At 44.9% G+C, this 12,969-nt stretch overlaps 1 protein-coding gene across 1 annotated transcript in view; it reads left to right on the top strand.

The window, feature by feature from the left end:
• Positions 1-8,767, top strand: part of ANKRD33B (ankyrin repeat domain 33B) — a 43,112-nt gene extending 34,345 nt beyond the window's left edge. The window contains exon 4 of the mRNA XM_075084275.1: positions 5,587-8,767. Coding sequence (XP_074940376.1) covers positions 5,587-6,437 — 851 coding nt within the window. The 3' untranslated portion in view covers positions 6,438-8,767. The remainder of the gene's footprint in view (positions 1-5,586) is intronic.
• Positions 8,768-12,969: the final 4,202 nt, after the last annotated feature.

Here is a 12,969-nt window from a genome sequence, read left to right as displayed (position 1 = left end):
TCTAGACATGGATGCACTTTCTGAACTAACACATACGTTGTGCAGATGCTAGTTCAGAATTTCTCAGTGCCTGTTGTAAATTATCACTTAAAATGAAACTTCAATCCCAGGACCTTACGACTTCTCATATTGACGTTGCAGTACAATGGCTTTCTATTATTATCACTGGAGATCTGACGGAAGCTTGTTCTTTCTGTTTTGGACACTAGAAGCTATTTCACAACCTTTCCATCTTTATAGATAACTCAGTCCTTGTTATTCTACTTCTTATACAAAAAGTATTGATATCAAAGTTCACTATGTGGTTTCCGCCTCTGGCATCTGAACAACCACCTTCTCATTTTCATGATTCATAAAAAAGCATAATACTGGGGAGAACAAACCTTTAGCCAGCCAGAAAATGGCTTTGTTAGCCTCCATATCAAGTTTACCTACAGAAAATTCTATATCAGCCTGTTTGTGCATCAGAGATAGTGAGGATAATGAAGATCATCCATTGGCTAAAGCGACGTAGGGTTAATATACTCAATGTTTCTAAATTGCAGTTTATATACATGTTTTGGTGAGTATTTTGCAGGTCCTCACATTTGCAGCTCAAAATAGGGGCCACAAAGGTGTGGTAAATTGCCTGCACTGTTTTAATATTTGATTATTTTCTAGCACTGTACAGCCTGGTGAAACGGAGGGAGGGAGCTGCTCATTCGGAATGGATTTAGAAGTAGTTTGGGACTTAAAGGATACTGAGTGGCTGCTGACAATAAAGTGCTAGGTTGCAGAAGAAGGTGAAATAAATTGTTATTAAAAGATTTGGTGAAAAAATAAATTTCACAAATAAACCAGCAAAATTCTATGTTAAAACATAAGAATGTACGGAAATATAGGGGGAAAAACACCCATAACCAGCTGTGGGTCTACTTGCATAGCTACAAAGCAGGTTATGCGTCTTCAGAATATAGCCAGGAGGTTTTTAAACCCAGTATCTGTTCAGTGACTTGGGCAAGACTTCTGTTGACTGGAACCAACTTATGGCAGTGCAGGAGGTGAGTAAAGGACAATAACTCGCCTTCCTAGCTGCCTAAGCATGGATTTAACACAGTCAGATGGGGATGAGGTAACAGCAATGTGTGACAGATGGCTGGAGCTGGATTGTCAAAGTGACTGCTCTTTCCGAAATTTGAGTTCGTGGAGGGTGGCCAAGGTCAATCACTACAAGATTAAGGCACTCTGAGACACTTGGCCATAATGTTTGCTCTTTCAAAGTGAGTCTTTGGAACATGTGAATTTGGTATTCATGAGTGCACAACGAGTATGGGGGGAACCCAGTCGCTCATCGGCAGTTTGTCACAGGCTGCTGCGCTGCCAGGACCGCGCTGCTGCCAGCATTCAGCAAGCGAGCCAGCCCGAGCAGGAGCACAGAAACGCCGGTTGTAATTCACGTGTCAAGCCCTGCTGTAATCTCCAGCGTAAACTCAGTGCTGCTTTAGTGAAGTTATCGGAGTGGCTCTGGATCCTGGAGACTGGGCTTTAAATACTGCGTATAAAACAGGTCAGTATCAGATGCCTGAGCTCTTTCACTCCCTGTCTTTAAACTCAGGATGTCAGTTTTGCATCTCAAGGGACATTAAACCTTCTTAATCAAATAGGATATTGATATCCCAAAAGGGCACAAGTATTCAAAATAGGTGTGCTGAAAATTATCTTCAGGGCAACTTTCGTAGGAAAATCAAGGCACGTGGCAAATGCAGTTTTCCTACAAGAAAACTTGTAGGCTACTGAAATGACTATTAGTTCAGTAAGACTGCTATCACCTTAAAGAAGGGACATGACTATTCACATCTCTTCCAGATGAGGCATTCTGCTGAATGACAAGTTTGTTCAGAAACATCTCCTGATTTGTACAGAAAATCAATACCACTGTAGTAAATTTCACCTTAGAAGAGATTTTGTGTTACCAGATACAAAGTCAGCATCGATTTCTGTTGAAGGATCTGGATTTCAATACTCTGTAGTATTGTTTTCTGAGATAAAGTTTCCGAAACACCTGGGAACGCACCTGTCAGGGGGCAGCAGGAGTGGGCTTCTCCTCAAAGGGAGGGGAGCCGAGGCAAGGCACACAGAGGGACTAGCCTCATCAACAAAGGTGCTTCATGAAGAAATGGAGCAGGGCTGGTGACAATACCCAGGATCAGCCAGTACTGCAGTCATTGCCAGGCAAGTCCATGGTGGCAAGGCAAGTCCGCAGGGACAAGGCAGGTCTGAGGTCAAAACAAGAAGTTAAGTCTGTGGGTCAGGGTCCATATCAGCGAGGCACGTGGTCAGGTACCGGCATAGCTCAGGCAAGGACCAGAGCTGAGCGTCTGAGCTGCAATGCAGCCCCCAAGCAAAGGCAGCGAGACCCCAGTGCACGCTTTCTCACACAGCTCTTTTTGCACAAGTCTGATCCAAGGCCCCACAGCTGCACCCTATCAGAGCTGGCATGTCTTTTTCTTGAAGATAATGGTAAGCAGCTGTCTATACCTCTTCCTGGTTTACAAGCAGAGCATACTATTCATTAAAATTTATATTTGGAGACAATTCCTTTAACAACACTTCTTTTAGTAAATCTGTGCCTGTTACCTGTACAACAAAGAAGCAGCCTCCATGTAATATGCCTTGTTCCCGGTCAGCTCTAGAGGGAAGGACCAAATACACAGGCAAGTGTTAAGAAGGGGGCAGGACAAGAGGCTGGCTTGAGATGGAAGAGCTTCAGGGGTAGGAAGTTTGGGTTGAAAAAGTCTAGTGGAGCAGGAGGACATGCCTTTGTACATCTTTGTTCCTCCCCTCATTGGTTTGTCTGGAGCTTCTGCAGTCATGAACTTCTTCAAACCCAGCTGCCTCTGAGATCTCACGATCCTTTCTTCAGTCCACAGTTAATGAACTCTGATTTGATTAAATCTTCCTCTTCTTTGCCTTCTCTCTGCCTTCCGGTCTCTGCCCCGTGCTTAACCCCCTGCTGTGTCCCTGTGCTTTCTCTCTGAGTGATCATTTCTGCAAAATTCACTGAAACTACACTTAAACTGAGATCAGCTCTTTTGCTTAGGTTGTCTCCATCCACATTCACTCTTGGGCTGTGTATCTAGCATCGTCATTTTAGGAATTTTTTTTCAGAGACTTATGAAACAACTGGTACTTAATAGACTTAAAGCTGAGCTTTCCCAATGCTCTTCTTTTTCCTCTGTTTTTCTGTAATGACAAAACATCCTTTGTTGGGAAGGTTGTACTGGAGCCGTTGGAAACTGGTTCCTGGTTACCATTCCTTATGCCTAGTCCCCGTTATGCTAGTTTAAAATGCTGTCGCCAAGATAATCCACCCTGAAAATAATAATAATTTAGTATGATGTTTTAGTATGATGTTTTAGTATGATGTTTTTCTGGCCTTTCCTCAGGTCTCGGTCTCTGGACATTGCTTCCAAAGCAATGGGACAGAATGTCTTGTCTTTTGTGGCAAGATCTGTGTACGTCAGTTTTGTGTTGGCTGTTTGAAAATGGTGCTTGAGCTGATAGAGAAGCCCTTCAAGAAGTCAAATGTTATAGCCTGTTCATATCCCAGTTTGAAACTCTATCAGGAAACCTGGAAATTATCTACAGGGCCAGTGATACATGTAAACTGCACCTGAATGTTAAAGAGCTCAGTTATGTTGAAGGCACCTGGGCAAAGTGCCCGTGCCTGTCCCAGGGAACGTGCTGCAGATCTGCTGAACAAAGTCGACATTCTAGAGCGTGCAAAGCTCTGTCTGAGATCAGTCAAAGTTTAAAGGCAGAATATAAAACAAAGGATTTGCAGCTCAAGAACATGAGCGCCTAAAACCAGAGACTATTCGCTCATGCTCATTCTCCTGTTGATGTCGTTCATGCAGACAGATACACCTATATTCTAAAAACACCAAGATACGTGTGCCCAGGTGATATGTCCAGGATCGCTTGGGTGCGACGCAGAGAACATGGTGCTGCTGTCAAGTCCTCATCATGTGTCTGAGATTCTTTCTGATTGGCAACGGCAAGCTAGTTTTTGGACAGATCATCTGTGCCCTTTAGCAGTCATTGGCTGTAACGTGTTGGTCCTTTGCGACAGAGTCTTGGAAGCTGACTCCAGCTTCCAAAAAGACTTGTTGCTGCTCATGGTTCTGCAGCCACTCTTCCGAAGGGTGCTGTCTGTATTGAGCTTCCTCTGCCCTTTACAGAGCTCTTCTGTGTGAGCAGAACTGGGCACATGACATCCTCGTTGACAAATGCCCACGCTCCACCCTAATACCAGGACTAAGAGGACTTCCCTGCAATTTTCTGGTTGCCAGAGAACGTGGCAGTATTGGCTGCAGCACCACAGAAGGTGTGAAGGCTACAGCAGAGCAGACTAGGATGCTTGCTCCTCCTGTTACTCTGGTATCCTCTCTTCAGGCAGCCAGCTGCCCTGGAGAAGAGGTAACCCCATTTGAAAGCAAAAGAGTGAAGAACAAGGGCAGAAGCCCATGTGAGGGGGCTTATAGGAACGTGGAGAGATCAAAAGGGAGGCAGAGCTGAAAAAGGATGGAGAAAAATATGGGAAGAAAGAATGGTGATAGGGACAAACATCAGAATTGGGTGGATAAAGATCATAATTTGAGAATGGGGGAGGACAGGCTGAAAGGTAATATCAACTAGACATCATTTTCTTCAGGGACCTAAAACTGTACTTCACATGCCTAAGGCCCTGCTGTCTAGCATGTGTCCCAGGTGCCTCTTACGGCTGGTCCACTTGGGGGTGATAGCATGTTTTTGCTAACAAGTACTTCATTTTGTCAGGGGTGGCAATCTAAGCTAGATGAGAACAGCTGTTCTGGACTCAGACCGAAGGTCCATCTCACCCGTTATCTGGTCTCTGACATGTATGGAAACTTTCCTTGTATTTCATCACCCTTGTCACCATCCTCTCAATTTTCCTTAATTCTATGGTGTCGTTTCAGAGATAAGAGCACCTGAATTGTACACCTGGTGTTTTCTCTGGGTTTTGCCTGGTTTTTCCTCTATTTTTTTCTCTGTTTTTTTAATGCTTTCCTAGAAATTCCATGTATAATTTTCATTATTTTGGCCCATAGTGAGCACTGAGTTGATATTTTTGTGGAACTTGTGATCATTAGTCTGATATCTCTCTTCTGAGTGGCAGCGATCAGTGCTAAGTCCATTATTCTGTGTGGGAAGGATTTTTGTGTGCAGAATTATTTCTTTCCATAGTCATCACTCTTTTCTTACAAGCCTGACTGAATGGATTTTTAAATGGCAGGAAACATTCAATGCAGTTAAAACTCATTATGTCATTCTTTGCATTGTTTTAAGAGAATTTCCTATATACAGCCTTAAATCTTTTTTTTTTTTTTACTTTTTTTAAACAAATCAAGATTTCAGAAAGTCAGGAACCATGATCTTTCCTTATTGCATGTTCATTTTGACACAAATATTGTAGCATGTCATGTGTGACTTTTTCTTGCAGGGATCTGCCTGATTCGACTCTGTTCATAGCAACAGAAGTGAGGGCAGTTTCAGTAATTAACACTAACTGTTCTTTTTTTCAAGGGGCAAATGTTCATGCGACTGACCCAAGCCGTGGACTGACTTCATGGGAATGGGCTTGTTACACAGGAAGGTCAGAAGCTGCCTTCATCATGCAAAAGCTGATGGACAGGCCATGCCCGGAACAGTTTTGTGATCAATATAAACCAGAATGGCCAAAGATGAAGGAACTTCTTGCCAAGGCTGCAGAGCCAAAAAGCTGTTTGCAGAGGATTTCTGAGTGCATGAGGGCAGCTGTCACATTCCGGTCTTTCTATGGCCCAGAAGAAGATGGGGTCCTTGATCACATGGTGAAGGTGACAACAAGCTTGAGCAGTCCTTTCATTGCTCTGTCATGCCGGACTGTGTGCCCAGGCAGCCCGCCTTCTGTGGGGAAGCGCAGGCTGGCCGTGCAAGAAATCCTTAGGAAGCAGAGAGCCGAGGAGATCCGATCTCAGGACAAAGACCACTTTAGCAGCTACGAGAAGCTATTTCAGAACTCCAAAGTCACGCTGATCCCCAGGAAGAAGGACCGGCGAGCCAGCCTGCAGCCCATCAGCCTTGCAGTCTCTCAGGTGAACACCATAGCCACTAGGAAAACAAGCCTCTTGCCGCTGCACCTACTTAGACGGAGCAGCGTCAGGCCAGGATTTGTCATCCCCAAAGTCCGTATCAGCAAGGCTCCTCCACCCACCTTCCAGCCAGACAAGGCGAGAAGGAGAAGCAGTGCAAAGGATGACCCCTATTTGCAGATTCCCAAGTGGAGATACAAGGAGCTAAAAGAGGAGCGGAAGAAGGCAGAGGAACAGGAGAAGAAAAGAGCAGCAGAGGCTCAAAAGCAGAGGCAGGTGTCTCCTGCCAGATCCAGGACTTGATCTAAAGGCAGTTGCTTAGAAGGTTTTAGAGCCATTAGTCGTGTTATCTGACCAGGATAACAGGCTGCATGCCTTTGTGCATGCCCACTGCTCACAGAGCTGGAATACTGAATAATGGCCTTTAAGGTGCAGAAACAGAGCAATGCCTATGCCACAGTGTGTCTGATGGTGGAACGTGAAGCTGTTTTGAGGTGGAAGACTTACTGAGTTTACCTGTTTGCTGTTGATAGGAAGTTTTAAGTGGTGTAGTCCATTTGCGGTTTTCTTTTTTTCCAGTTCCAGGTGAATGACTGAGAAACAGCTTGAATAACAACATGTGTGTGAGAGGATCATATTTTGTGTTTGTTCATTTTGTAACGGACAAAATTAAGGAGTTGTCCTTTTGACACTAGGCATTCCTCCCTCTCCTTGCTTAGGTAGACATATTGCAAGGTTTTATAGTAATAATGAAAAGTTTAAAATGTACCGCAGTGTTGGTGGGCAGTGAAAATCCAGGTCTACAATTGTTTTGAATATACTAAGCACTTTATTTTAATTCCAGTAATCAAAGTTAAGACAGGATAGGTATTAAACTGTACGGCTCTGTACGGTCTGTATGGATGCAGTTCTTAATGCTGTTGTTTGTTGAATATAAAAAGGGCTGCATATGAAATATTTTTGTTGTTGAGGTATTCACATCCTCTGCAAGTATAAATCAGGGGCAGGGACTGATTTCTTTAGAGCAACAGAGAAGCTGAGCTAATTTTTGAATGCCACCGTCACCTAAGATTTGCCTCCCCCATTAAGTTTCCCTGTATCCACTATCTGTTGTCTCCTCTTTAGTCTCAGGGATTTTTTGTCACTGGGTTTAACTGTGAAATAAGGGAGATGTTGAGCCACAGGTGGGCTTTTTTTCAGGTTGAAATTTTAAGTTCCTGTTAAAAAAACCTACCAGTTTTATTGTGAGCCTTTCCATATTATAGCCAGGACAGGAAAATTACGCAGCTTCCAGAAGTTCAAGCAATTTCCCCAGGCATCAAGTAAGTCCAGCCATATGCTATGAACATCCAGACAGAGATGCAGTGTCAGGCAGCTCAGCCACTGATGTTTGGAAACCCTGGCCAGATGTCATCGTGAGCTTTGGTAGCATGCCTCTGGGTGCCCGGAGAGGGCAGTACCTCTGTCTCAACACTGGGAGAAAGCCTTCCCTAGTACATGAGTGCATCTCAGAGTGGCAGTTCCCACAGGTTAATGCAGGTTCTTGTAGTCCGTGTTAAGGTGTCATTTGGTTTTACCAGCAGCCAGTCTGAGCGGCATGCCAAACCCTGGCAAATTCTGTATTTGCTGTATGTTTTCAGCAGGGCTGTAAACCTGATGCTTGCTGAAGAAAGATCACATTCATGAAGGTACAGGACGAATGTGAACAGCAAGTACAGCACATGCTCAGGCTATGTGTTTTGCTCAGGCTTTGCTCCCATTTGAAATGAAATGTGCTGAGGTGTGTCCTCCTGATGGTGTGGCTCTGCTGGAGCCCAGAGAGACCACAGCGGCTGCTGTCACCAGCTTCTCCCTTCAGTTAAAGAGGGGAAAACTTTTCCATCATTTACTCCCACAGCACAAAGGCTGGCCACGGTCTCACTGAACTTGTAATGAAACTGTGCATGTCATGGGAGAAATAAATTCAGTTGATTGAAAACTAGTGCCCAGGTTAGTATTGCTAGCTAGCGTCTGCGGGGTCAGGGCTTGACAGAGGTTACGGCAGACATGTGAAACAAGAATTTTTTCCATGCAGTCTGGTCTTTGTACCTCTTGCTGGAGTAGCTGTGCTGGCTAGAATGCATTGCCAGGTCAGAGCTGGAGGAATATGCACCTGCTAATAAACCTCCCCAGCCCTGTTAATACAGAGGATTTTAGTCTGCAAGTACATCAGTGCTGTGCAATTCACACCAATTTTGTAATGGATTTGGTGTGACCAGAATATAAGCTGAATGCATTTCTTTGGAGAGGAGTAAGACAATCTTTTAGTCGTCTGTGGCAAAGATATCAGGATGGATTTTTTTTTTAAGTGGTACAGTGGATTGAATGGTTTAACTATGAATTTTTGTTTACTGCCAGCCCAGTGTACTAAAGATTTAGCATTCAGATTCAGTATCTGAAAAGCAACCTGTGCTGCAGGTGAGCACTTGAATTTGCACTCTCAGTAGCACTTGCAGGAGACATACAATTGACAGGTGCTCTCAGGGATTAATGAACAGTACGTTAGAATTAGGGGCTGAAAAATGAAGCCTGTTTTCTAACCCTTTGTATTTTACTGTGTATATGTGTGTAAATATGTGATATTTCCATTAAAAGAGGCATAAGCTGTTAAACTTATTTGGCAACCTTATTCTTCAGAGCCGTTTGGAGACGCTGCGTTTTGCTTTTCAGTGGGTAAAAAAGCCCACCTCCTTTCACCAACGGACTAGTCAGCACCATCTGAAAGCAGTTTGGTCTCCTTGGAAGGAGCTATTGTGGGTTAACTTCCACTCCTTGTGAATTTTTCCCTACAAGTAAAAGAAAACCACTACATTTGTCCTGACATCAGGCCTTGGCTGGTCATCTCAGTGGAGAGACAAGCCGTTGCTTCAACGTCCCCAGCCACATTGCTCTGCTGCCGGCAGGCAGTCCCCCGGCATCCTTATGGACAGCGTGGCCCCATGCATGTAAAACCTTGCACATGCTAGGCTGGGACGTGCAGGCACACGTCTCTGTCTCCTCATTGCCTTCCTCCCCTGCTGCCTCACTGCCCCCACCCTGGCCGCCTTACTCCTCCTCTTCATCACCATCCTCACCCAAAGTGCTGCACGTCTCGCTTGCTTTTTTTATTGTCTGTCTGAAGTGTCTGAAGGCTGCAGTGGGCAAAGCTTCTGCAAAACATGCTTCTGGAAACCTGTGGCAAATGGACCATGGCAGGGAAGGAGGCGCGCACCTGGCTCTCCGCCAGCCATCCGTCCCCCTTGAGCTGCTGCCACTGAGGGGGATTTGATTTCTGTTGGATTTCAGCATAAATAGAGTGGTTTGGTTTGTGTTTTGTTGTTTGGTTGGGTTTTTTGTGTGTTGTTGTTTTTCTTTTTCCCCAGGAGACATCTAACTATGAAGTGCCAAGTAATACTGGCTGTACTTCAGATCACTCCTGGTTGCTCAAGCAGGATGATTTACCCCCTGAGAAACTCACAGGAGCCCTTGGCAGCACCTCCTGGCAGCTGGAGCCCCTGAGGAAACGCAGAGGCACTGCTGCAAGAGGATGCGCCCACAGAAGAGAAGGGGACACTGATTTGTAGGGTGGAGGAAGGCTTTCTACCTGCCTTTGATGCCAGGCTGCAGTCTGGCACGTTAGTGGGAACGGTGTTCCTGAGCGTTGTGACTGAAACTGGAGCGTGGGCTGTGCTCGCCTTCATGACCATTGCTCATCTTGGTACACTGCGAGCTTTGGCGTGACGGGCAGCCGCTCATCATCTGATGCTCACTCGCCGGGAAGCACCCAGACCGATGGGCTGACTTCCTTCTGCAATAAGCAACAGGGATTTAATATGATGGTGGAAAGTGAAATCCCAAGCGCTTCCCGGTGTTCTCTAAAATGATATTGTGCTCTTGTCTCTGGAGAGCAAGGGTGTCGCAAGGAAGAGACCACCAACCCCATGGGAGGTTTTTCAGATGGGAACACAGAATTACATGTAATTGGCTCCTCATGTCACTATGTATTATTCATCCAGGGTTTTTTTATGCCAATGAAACTGTTTCTTAAGCTTTGACAAAAAACCTCACTGGGCATCTTCACTGAATGCCTTTTTCTTGCTAGTCCTGAATGCTCATGCTGTCCTGCTAAGGGACATATTAAAGCAGCTGGTAAAAAAATGACCTGGAACAGAAAAAATGGCATATGGATATGCAGTATTCTTTGAGGGTATTTCTTTTCTAGGCATCTGCATTTCAGCAGGAAACTTCCAAAAGCTGTGACTGAAATTAGGACCCACTATGCAGGCTATGCCAATTTGCAGATGGTCTGAATTGAAGACTTCCCTCTTTTTCTGTAATTCATGCAATGCAGCCTGGTTTTGCTAGGTCTGCTCACTGTGCCTCACAACTTAGTGCTCCACAGTTTGGTTAGGTATCAGGAGGCTGCAAATGGGGAACAAGCTGGAAAGGGCAGTCGCATCCCCGTCTCCTGCCCACGTGTTCTTGCTTGGCTGCAGCAAAACTGGCATTTTGCTGGATTAGTATTCTGCCAATTTAATGAGCTAAACAAACTCACTCGAGGCAGTGCAGGGGAGCAAGGAAGGGAAGGGACGAGACAGTCTCGCTCAGAGCCAGCAAGGTGCCAGGTGGCTCAGCCAGTGCGCCAGGCGGTGGCCAAAGCAGCAAGGAAAAGCTCCCCGGCGCAGGGTAGGCAGCTCCTGAAAACATCTAGCTGTGTGACACGCAGAGGTGACACCCTCTTACAGGTAATTCTGTCTCTTCAGAACCCCAAGGGAAGGAGTTTGCAGATGCTCAGGAAAATTACAGCCTGTCCCCTCTCCGCTCCTTTGAGTCCTCTTTGGAAAGATTAAAGGAGCACTAGCAGCAGAGGTGCTTAGCAACTTCAGCCATAAAGTAGGGCAGAAAGATATTGATGAAATAGGAATTATCCTCACATTCTTCTTCCTTTTAAATCATCATGGGTAGAATTACAAACCCATATGGTCATTTGGTTCATTCAAAGACCTTCTTCATTACTTCGATAATTACTCACCCAGAGAGCGCATTCAGCAGAGAGAGCAGCTGAGCAGCCAGCCTGCCGTCTTCTCGAGGCAAGTGAAAACTGGACTGACAGTTTGACAGACTCTCCGTATGGTAAATTTTACAACTAAATCTTTGAATTCCAAGTCACTGAAAACTGCTAAACTAATGTTATTAAGCAGTGGACAGAGGTAATCCCTGGAAGAGGGGCAAGAGGTAGTGGAGGCAGTGAGGATGAAAGAAAAATACGTTCATGTCTATGGTGTGTCTCTGATTTAAAACAAGATTGCCTTTTTGGCCCCAATTTTTCTGACTGTTGTGTAGACAAGAGGCAAAAGCAGCCATAAAGGCTTGCTCCCATCTGCTAGGGAATATATTTTTTAAAAAGGAAGTGATTCAATTTGAGCCTCCTCAGTTCTTAGTATTCTCTTTTGAAGATTTTTACTCAGCAGTGACTTTGGACAGAGCTGTAAAAGACTTGATCTGCAGCTGGGGAATATGCCTCCAACAGCATCTTGAAAATAAGAAAGCCAAATAAACCTGTCACCCAGCAGGCTGGCCACCAGGGACCCTTTCTAGGCTGTACAGCATCCAGCCTACCAACACATTATGCGTTAAGATGAGTACAAAAATCAAACTAAGAGCCCATAACAAGCAACATCACTTAGATCCTTCCTTGTGTGTGTGTGCTAAATATGTTCAAGGTGCCCAGGCCCGCCCTTTGGAGAAATAATGCTGGCTGGAGGAGCTGGAGACCAGAGGCAGCCTGGCCAGAGCAGTGGCAGGCTGGTTGTAGGGTACACACAGGTCAGACAACGAAAACCTGAAATCAGCTCGTTCAGAACAGGAGACGCCATGGAACTGTTTTCATTATGGACATAGTCCTTAAGTGAGTCCAAGATTGCACCTCTGTGTTAATGGGGAGGCCAAGAGGTCATTTCTAGGGTGGTAAACACAAACCAGAGCTGTGAGGCAAAGGCTTCCTCTGATATAAATCCCAGAAATAAAACTCTTCAGTTACATAATTAACTCACACAGGGATAGTCCTGATCAGCTCAGTTTGACTGGCTCCCCCCAGGAGCTGTAAACATTGTCTAGCTGATGATCCTGGGGACACGCTTTCTCTAGGATCTCGCCCAATCCAAACAAGGAAAAAAGAAAAAAAAGTGCTCATCATCCCCAGGTACCATTCCTGTCCCAGCACCTTCTCTGCTTGCAGAAGGCCATGGCAGGGTATTTCCAGGGAAAGACAGTTTGGAAAGTCCACCAAGGAGTAGGACAGAGAAACTATATTCAGAGATGTAGTGTTTGAAGTGTTTCTGACCAAGCTCTTGAGTCATCCAAGTAAGCAAAAAATGTAAGAAAGATACCTCCAAAGGTATCACAAAAGCTGTCACATTGTTACAAAGAAGCCCTGGAGAACATCTCACAGCACATAAGAAGGGCCAGCTCGCCTTGCTTCTACCTGGAGAATTGCTGTGTACAGCTAAATATGGCATTTAAGGAAAATCTCATAAACTCCGGACCCTTTTTGCCTTGGCTGTGGAGCTGCTGACCACTGAGAAGCACAAATGACGTCAGCCAGAGCCATGCTTAGACTGAGACAGGTTTTATAATGCTAAATACGCAGAATAAGAACATCACAAACCTGGAAACGGGATGCTCCAAATCAATTCCCTAGCTATAAAATACCTGTATAATTAAGTTATATTAATTATACGTGATATTAAATTAAATTTTACCTACCTATAAAACTACTTATTGGTAACATAGTCATATATATGTGTCACTCATAACA

Source organism: Phalacrocorax aristotelis, chromosome 2 (assembly GCF_949628215.1).
Source record: "Phalacrocorax aristotelis chromosome 2, bGulAri2.1, whole genome shotgun sequence".
Taxonomy (NCBI): domain Eukaryota; kingdom Metazoa; phylum Chordata; class Aves; order Suliformes; family Phalacrocoracidae; genus Phalacrocorax; species Phalacrocorax aristotelis.
Note: the sequence above shows the minus strand (reverse complement) of the source record. Positions and strands in the feature narration are given on the sequence as shown.